This window comes from Hippoglossus stenolepis, chromosome 18 (assembly GCF_022539355.2).
Source record: "Hippoglossus stenolepis isolate QCI-W04-F060 chromosome 18, HSTE1.2, whole genome shotgun sequence".
Taxonomy (NCBI): Eukaryota; Metazoa; Chordata; class Actinopteri; order Pleuronectiformes; family Pleuronectidae; genus Hippoglossus; species Hippoglossus stenolepis.
In genome coordinates this window covers 17434401-17443498 of record NC_061500.1, presented here as the reverse complement: position 1 = coordinate 17443498, position 9098 = coordinate 17434401, and the positions used below count along the sequence as shown (strand labels likewise).

Below are 9098 nucleotides of genomic sequence, written 5' to 3'. Positions count from 1 at the left end.
TAATTCCTGATCCCCTGATCTCCTCACCCACTCAAATACCTGTATATTTTTCCCTTTTAGCTCTGTCCATATTTATACAAGCTCACTTTTGTATCTTCTTGTATCTATCTTCTGATCGTCCACGCTTCATATGTATGAAGCTAATCAGGAATCTCCGCCTGTTACCTGCTCCTGTTTCCTGTTAACGCCACCTGTGCCTTTGTATTGACGAGAGAATGTATATAAAGGTGGATGTCATATTTGGATTACTCCCTGGTGTCTCGCTGCAGTATGGACCAAAACCCTGCCTCCTCCATGTTAGCAGATTGGACATTGACCAAACAAACAGTCCAAATACATGTCAAATACATTTTCCCATATATACTTACTTTCTGTCATGTTAGGTATAGTTCTTATCACAATGATGTTTGTTCAAGTGTTCATTTTTTTTTTGCAAGTTTGGTTTTAATTAGTCATTTGATGCTATGAAAATGGGTTGTGTCATGATTAACAGCTGAGACTGACACGCAGTTGGTTGTGCATGTGGGTCGGCAGAACCTTGATGCTGCGATCACAATGTTTTGAGAGGCACTGCACTCAAAATATTGAATGTCTTTATCGGCTCTGAGCCCCTGTTGAGTAATTGACAAATTATTGTTGCTTTCCCTCTCAGAGAGGCCATATTCAAATGTCATGCTTGATTTCCTCAATCTAGAGGCATTCAACAGAGCCGGCATCGTTGCAATCAAGCTCACAGTCCACAGTTCACTTCCCACAAGCATCAACTGTTTCAGAAAATATAGTGTGACTGCCTGGGACCAAGCTGCTGCTGGCAACATAAGACATATACTGTATAATAGACTGTATATAATAGTCCTTGGGAAATCACATGTAAATCATATTATCTTTGCTTACTTGAATGCATCCTTAGACTGGTCCATTAACCTGAGGGAGGAACAGAGTGGAACAGATTTTTAAACACAAGTAAATATCGTTAGAGAAATATATTATATATTTAGAAGAAAAAACATACAGGGATGAAAATATATATGTCTTAGTTCAGTTTTACTGTACAAGACATTTTCTCTTAAATTTGTATACAGACCAAGGTTGGTAATATTACGCTTTTCTTATTTAAAAAAACAAAACAATGTAAAGACCATAAAACCCAAATAACTCTAACAAACACTGTGTGAATCTAAAGCCACACTGGTGACACACTGGTGACACACTGGTTCATCCCGTTTAACTTCAGCACTGGAACTTGAAACAACCTGACACACATTGTCCTGCTTATACTCACTCACGCTCTGATTGTGGATCAATCCGCTGTTAAAAATAGACCCCTACAGTGTAATTTCAGCAAATTATTTTGCATTTTTGGTATATTTTTCATATCTAAGTTTATTATCAATTGATATATTTTGGGGATTAATAGACTTGCAGAAGGTCACAAGCTGGTGAATTTGAAATATATTAGTATACATTGCTAGTTTTGGTCTTTTCAAGAAATGTCCTTTTAGACCAGTGGTTGCCAACCCGTCGATGGCGTCATCATGCCCTTGTTCATCACCAGCCATGGCTGCAGGTGTCTGTTGACGATAATGCACCTGCCGGCCTTCAATCACTGGTCGCCCCATTGGTTTGTGCCATTCAAGCCATTATTTTCAGAGATATCGCCTGCTGCTCTCCCCGTAGTGACAGTGAGGGCTGTTTTATACCTGAGAGAGTCGTCATTCCGCATCCGAGGGGATGATGAAGCGCCTTGTGCTCGTGAATGTAGCTTCATGGTTATTTATCCCACTGGAAGCTGTGAGTTCTGTATTACTCTGGTTCATTGTAGGGAACATGTCTATAATAAATACGTACTAGTAAATGGATGCTTATTAATGTACAGTCTTAATGCAGATCATTTGAATAATACCTGTAGTGTTTGAAAATACAGGAAGCAGAGGAGGGCAGCTGGAGATAATGAACTAACCTGGGCTTCATTTAGGTTGTGGATCAGGATCAGAATAACAATGTTTAAAGACGCCTATGAGACAATAACCTTTCATTGCCGATATATTAAAACATTTAAAAAACACACATGAAGCGAAGCCTGCTGTTTTTTGGATGTGTATACATCATTACAGCCAAGCTAGCAGCTATGTAAGACTGTATTGGGACAAAAAATAATATTTTCCTTATTTTTCTTATTTGCTCAGATTGTTAGTATACTAACACTCCTTAATCAGCACTAAATACAGTGTTCAGACAGTCGTGAATACAAGTTAGTCCCTCTGCAGGTATTTGGTTGCAAATGGGAAAATCACAGTCATTATACTTACACAACCTCACGGTACCAGGAGACATCCAAAGTCATTTAGATGCATCACAGAACATCAGTGTCTGTGCAAAGTTTCATGGCAATCCATCTGTTTGGAGATGTTTCAGGAAGAACCTCAGTGATGGACATGATGTTCAGACTGACTGACATCCCAGAGTAAACAAACAGTCTATATTTGACCCAGTGCATAGGGCTCTTAATCACACTGATCTATCACAGATTGACTGGTAACAAAGCAAACCACAGCAATTACAGAGACACTAGCTGTGATTCAAACATGTGCATTTTAGAGTTCTTTAACAACAGTAAGAATCGGCCCCGTTTCATTAGACTATTGAAGAAACCAAAACAGTCCTGTCTGTGAAGGTGGAGCAATAAATACCTCCTGTATGTGTTCCTCCACTGGAACTAATGATCTGAAAGTAATTTAATGGAGCTGTGCACAGAGGAGACAGGAATAGATACAGGAATTTCCTGAGCGAGGAGGGCAGTGAATATCTATAAATATACATTTCTAGAAAATAATTATTTATCAAAAAAAGTGTGTCTTTAATTGACAAATAGATCAGACCATAATGATAAATAAATTATATATTATATTATTTACAGCATGACACTCAACTCAACATATAGCTTTTGAGTGCAGAATGGAGCCAACTTCATGTAATATTTGTACTTTACCAGCTTTACATTGTCTGTGTCTGTTGTTGTGACAAGGATGGTAGATAATTTTTTGATGTGTTTATTTGTATGTGTTTTTTGTGTTGAGAGGTGCAGTGCTGAGGTACACAGCTACAGTATATTTATCACAAGTTAAACAAAAAACAAGAACAAAACCACAGTTGAGTGCTTTGTCATGCAGTATAATTTTTATTAAAAAAGGCTTTATACAAATTTAACTGCATACTGACAATAAATACTTGCATTTGATACACTGATCGGTTTCCCGCTGCGTATTATACAGCAAAAGTAATCAGAATGTAACATTCATTTTAGCACCATTCTTTTTCAAGAATGCTGACCACTAATTCATACATAACATAAAAACAATATCATCTAAATGAAGACAGATATTGAAGACAAGACAAAAATATAAATAACTGCAGTTCCATCGCACACAAAAGGACACTTCATCAAGATTTATTTAGCAACAATAAATAAAAAGATGAAAAAAGAAAGAAATAAAGTCCAGTGAATTGTTGCGTTTGAGTAATGGGACTTTATATATCATAAATCTCATACAGGTGTATGTCAGTGTCGTCTAATGAGAGGGGTTGACCAGTTGGATCTGCTGCCTTAAATAAAATTGTTTTAAAAAAAAGTGCAGTAAAATGATACATTTGTCACTTTCCAATCCTGCTGGGATCAGTTGTTGAAACAGAAATCTTCCACGTTGTTGAGTTTGATGGTCTGAAGCTCCTGGCTGTCCAGTAGCCGGTAGCTGAAAGACACGCGGTTGACAAACTGGCCGCTGGACACCATCCTCACCACTGTGTTGTCGCAGCCGACCTTCATGTGAGCTGCAGGAGAGTGGAGAAGAAACAGTGACCTCCTCGTTCAACAGGGTGCTATGAAGGAGGAAGATCAGCGTGCACTACTCACTGGAACCAGAGAAGGAGATGCAGAAGTCTGTGATGGGCAGCAGCTTCGACGTGTCAATGCCACTTCCTCCCAGTAACTGCATAAAATCCCCTGCTTCTGCACATCTAGGCATGGATCTCTGTGAAGACCAACACATGGCTCTTTAAATCGTGGTAAATAATGATTATAATGATAATGATAATAACAATAATGATACTACTATATTATAAAGCATCCTGACCCCGCAGGTCGTCTGGGATGAGTCTGCTCTCTGTCCCCAGATTCAAAACTAAACATGGAGAAGCAACTGCTGCAACTCTCAGCTCTTTTAAATCAACACTGAAGACTTTCCTGTTTGCCACAGTCTTATAAAATAAATCAAATAATTTCAAATTTCTTACACTGCAATGTTACATTCAATCTTTTATATCGGATTTTTTTATTTCATTACGCTTTTTAATTTATTTTTAGAATTCTTCTTTTTGTTGTGTTGTCTTGTGTTGCTTTTGCAATTTGTCATTATGCCTTTTAGCACCTTGAATTGCTACAAATAAAATTAAATAAAAAAACTAATAACAAATACTTACAAATATTGACAACCCTGTCAATGAAACTGTGTTTCTGTTGTGTGTCTGGATCCATACCCTTTGCAAGAAACCTTCTTTACACTCGTGTGAATAAGTCCCTGCTTGCACGCCACATTACAACCTGTGTGGTCATGTGTTGGAGGAGATATAACCTGCACTTATTTTCACATAGGTTAATGTCCTTGGTAGATTATAAAAAGTGTTATGAGGAGAGGGAAGTCAGAGCGGATGAATCGTGTTAATTCCCGACCAGAGAGTGTAGATCATGTCCCCAGATGTTCCTCTTCTTCAACCTCATTCCTACATTTTTTCACTAACTTGCATTAACGGTTTTCTTGGCCACTGGGGGTGAAGCAGAAACTATCTTTACACACAATACTGACATTATCAGATTTTAAGTTGACATAACAAATAGCAAACAGTTGCCTACTCAACTGAATGTAAATATTCTCCGCTCTGGTTTGGCTTTTCACCTCTTGAGCTGCTGTGTTCTCCAGCTGTCTGCAGCCTGGTGCTGAGCAGGCAGAACACAGCGGGTTTATCAGAACAAATCTCAGTGAAAGAATCTGCCTGCTGCGCCTGGAAACAACACTCGTGAACCAAAACAATGAGCTAAAAGATGCTAAAATGCTCTGGAGCGCGGAGGAGGTCATTTAATCCATCGTTGATACAGAATTATCCATTTCAGGACAGGTATGACAACTTGTTGCTGTTCGGTTTACATCGCTTGTATAAACAGAATTATATAATTTCACATGCAGAGAGTTAAACCTATGAATAAAATAGATATCATAAAATTAGAACGCTGACAGAGTTGGGGGTGAATTAATTGTACTTATATAGTGCTTTCCGGTCTTATTGACCATCCAAAGTGCTTTACAGCATTAACCCATTCACTCCCACATTAAGACGCAGCGAATATACCAAATGCAGGGGCAATTTGGAGTTCAATATCTTGCCCAAGGACACTTTAAAATGCTGTCTGGAATCAAAACACCAACCCTCAGGTTAGTGGACAACCCGCTTTACCTGCTGAGCGTCAGCCGGTCGAGCATATAACAGTATCCTGTCAAACATTGACCTTTGGCAAATCACGTGCACCAACTGTACTTAACGTTAGAGTTCTAAAGGATCAGTTCACTCAAACAACATCAATAATTGTCAAAGCAAAAATCACTTTTTACTGTATGTGAATATTAGTATGTAACTGAGGCATTGTTCCCTGAATCAGCAAATTGCTGCTGTGTTTTTTTTTATCTCTGTTGACGATCCTGAACAAACTCCAGGTGACAGCTGGAAAAACGGTGAGAAAAACCCTTTGCAGAATGCCGAGGAGGAGAATCACGAGCACTGAGTCGATACTTGGGCAGATACTAAGTGTGCTTTTGTTCACCTTGGGGAAGTTGACGTTGTGTCCCAGGCTGAACTCAGAGATGTCGATCTCCACTGGATAGATGATGGAGAAGCTGCAGTTTCTGTGCTGCTGCGGGATCACAATTGTGTAACTGCCCTCTGGTGACTGGGAGATGACATTACACGCTGCAGAGAGACAAGGAGGGCTGTTACAAGCAGGTTATCTCTGATAGATTCTCAAGCAGAAGGCAACCAGCTGCAAGGGTGGGCACACACATATGAATAGTTTAAAAAGTCAGGGACGAGCAGAAGATCAAGAATATCAAACCCACTTAGAAATCTTTGTTCATCTTGATTTGTGAAAATCAAATTAGTGTTTGCGTCAGAGGTTTGAAACTGACTGAAAATACTAATAATTACAATTTGATTTTAGAGTTAAATTAATTTACGTTAATTTTAGAAAAAAAACATCAATCTGCTGATCAGTTCTGGTGATTCGATTTGCTCGTTGCTCACATCTTACTGCAGAGCATCATTCAGAAAGGTCATGTTCCAGATCCAGAAACACAGCGATGGCAATCTGTCCCCAGTCAGTGCACATGATGACTAAGGCACCTCGCCACAGGCTTGTGATGTCACCAAACACTCACACATTAGTCCCTGCACAACTGGAGTGAAATCTAAAATGATTGGTTTCTTTATTCTTGTGACTTTCTACTCACGGAAGGGGTTGATGTGTTTCCTGACTGTCAGGGTGAAGCTGCTGCCGGCGTTATGAATGCGGAAGAAGACCATGGCCACGTTCTGAGAGGAGCGCACGCTTCTCTTCAGGGATCCCGAGTCGCAGTAATCCACGTAGCGCTCGTGCAGAGGCAGCAGGTGATCCTGGGAGCTGGGGAACTTCTCTCCTTTCATCACCCAGCCGTCGAACACCTTCGTGGGGACACAGTGAGAGGAAGAGGCAGGATTTCAGATTCAGTCAATGATGGTTGTTTCGAGCGTTTAAAGGTAGATGAGCTGTATGTGGAAAGGGGTTGATCTTTCTCTGTGGGAGAGACACTGAATTATAGGTTTTGACCATCATGTCATGTTCGGTACGTGGAGAGCATCAGTGCAAACACAAAAGAGGGTTTTAAGGCCAGGTCACCTAAAGTAAGTAGGTTTGTGTAAGTGCCTTGTATGTTAAAGGGCTTTTGTCTAACCGGGCAGCTTAATAATCACAGGCTGTACCAGAAAAACACAAACTTACATTTCATTACTAGTTATATAATAGACCTAAGAAGTTTCCATGCAACAGGAGATAAGGATTTTACAACTTGAACATACAACACTTGAGCAGATACACAGACTCTGTTTCTGCTGCTCAGTGGCAGAGGTTTTGCTGCTTTACCGTGATGAAGTCCCCTCCCCTGCAGTCGATGTCCACATTGTCATAGTCCACACTGATCACCTCGGTGGGCTCTGCCATGAAGAAGGCAGCGCAGCTCAGCTGAGGATGCTCCGCTGTGAAGGTGAACTGACCCTCCACTGCAATCATGTCCAGACAACCTGAGGCACACACACACGTTCACATGTGAATGGAGGGGATACATTTCATACAGAAAACAACAAGTGCTTTAATAAAATTATACTTTAATCATGTTCTATCTATCTATCTATCTATGAATTATTTCCATGTGATGTCAGTAAACCACCTGAAATTGGAAACAAACAAAAGATTGAGAGTGAGTCTAATGTCTTATCTTTTTATTTTATTTTCATTTGTGCATCTTCTATTTGTATATCATAATCTAATTTAGATTAAAGACAGTGTTTGTGCTGGATGAATAGTGTAAATCTGTCTTTTTCTCCCTGTTATGAAGGTAAAAGCTGGACAAGAACTACAGTATAGTCTGTAAACAGTATTTTATCTGACTTACGTAAAGGTCGGCGATACAGTAACTCCTCAGGTGTTTCTCTTTTGAGTTCCGGGTTGAAAAATGAGAATAATTCATCTTTTGAGATGTCGTTGTTCTGCAGGAGAGGATGAAAACGCGTGCGCGTAAAGTTAAACATGGAACTTCAAACATACCAAACTTTAAACCTGATCAAGTGTGTTCAGAGTGTCTCTCACCTCGATGTACCGGGAGTCTCCCTTCAGCACCGACAGACACAGCACCAGGAAGAAGAGCTGCTCTCGGAAAGTGCGTTCCATGACGCGCATCGCTGTGTGGAAGTGGCGCACCTGCAGCGGAGGAGAGTCTGAGCTGCACCGCGACGCAGCGCCGCTTTTTATAGGAGCAACTTCTGCGAGGAGCCGCTGACATGGTGGCTGCTGTCACCCACCGTGGACCCCCCCCACTCCATCCATCCGCCTCATCCTCCCCTCCCTCACCCGGCCAATTGCGTGGTTGTGACGAGAGCAAGGATGGACCACACACACACACACACACACACACACACACACACACACACACACACACACACACACACACACACACACACACACACACACACACACACAGCTGATGCCAGTAAAGGCTGAAGCAACATATATCAGAGGTCATCTTCCCTCTCTGGTAAAACTGCTGCACAGCCAACACACTGATCATTAAACAACTGATCCATGATGTGAACATATTTTAATGTCACTAAACACACTCAAAAAAATCGGATATTGATAGTTTGAATCCAGTGGAGCATTCTTTTTTATTGAAGGACTTGTTTGACATTTGCCTCTTTTCACCTGTTGGTTGAATCTTAATTTCACATCTGAGGAAAAAAAGACACTTACTGAAGCTTAAGATGGTTAAATAACAATGAGCACAATGATCTATTAATGTCAAATTTAATGATCTGAAAGTATATGACATGTGGGGAAACATCATCAGATGATGATCAAGTGATATCGTTAATACCTGGAATTGTAACTGTTCATTGCAACAACTACGTTGATCACTTTTTCATTGGGACACTGGCTCTCTGTTAAGGGGCCATCAGTTTGATAAGTCTGATAAAAGAATGCCAATGTTTTTTACTCCTCCTTCACATTTTATAAGGACATGGTAGGAGGTGTGTGTGTGTGTGTGTGTGTGTGTGTGTGTGTGTGTGTGTGTGTGTGTGTTTGTGTGTTGGTGTGTGTGGGTGTTTGGGTTCAGGTCAATGTTCCCATCGTATCTGCCTGAATGTCTGATAACAAACAAGATAGTGTGGCGTGAACTCATGTTACTACCTGCTGTGATTTATACAGCGTTGGTTTCCAGCCTACATTCACTGTTCTGCTTCCACAC

General features: G+C 40.4%; 1 protein-coding gene across 1 annotated transcript; it reads right to left on the bottom strand.

The window, feature by feature from the left end:
- Positions 1-3155: 3155 nt before the first annotated feature.
- LOC118125823 (corticotropin releasing hormone binding protein) lies at positions 3156-8104 on the bottom strand. The gene is made up of 7 exons (XM_035184845.2): positions 7943-8104; positions 7749-7842; positions 7220-7377; positions 6552-6762; positions 5870-6015; positions 3911-4028; positions 3156-3828 (listed from the first exon to the last, which is right to left on the bottom strand). The coding sequence occupies exons 1-7, from the start codon at positions 8030-8032 to the stop codon at positions 3674-3676; spliced, it is 972 nt and encodes a 323-aa protein (XP_035040736.1). The 5' UTR covers positions 8033-8104; the 3' UTR covers positions 3156-3673.
- Positions 8105-9098: the final 994 nt, after the last annotated feature.

Coding starts and splice junctions, on each gene's coding strand:
- LOC118125823 (XM_035184845.2), bottom strand. CDS start 8,032: ATGCGCGTCATGGAACGCACTTTCCGAGAGCAGCTCTTCTTCCTGGTG. Junction 6,763..7,219: donor GGGGAGGGGACTTCATCACG/GTAAAGCAGCAA, acceptor GTCCCCACGAAG/GTGTTCGACGGCTGGGTGAT. Junction 4,029..5,869: donor ACAACGTCAACTTCCCCAAG/GTGAACAAAAGC, acceptor TGGTCTTCACAG/AGATCCATGCCTAGATGTGC.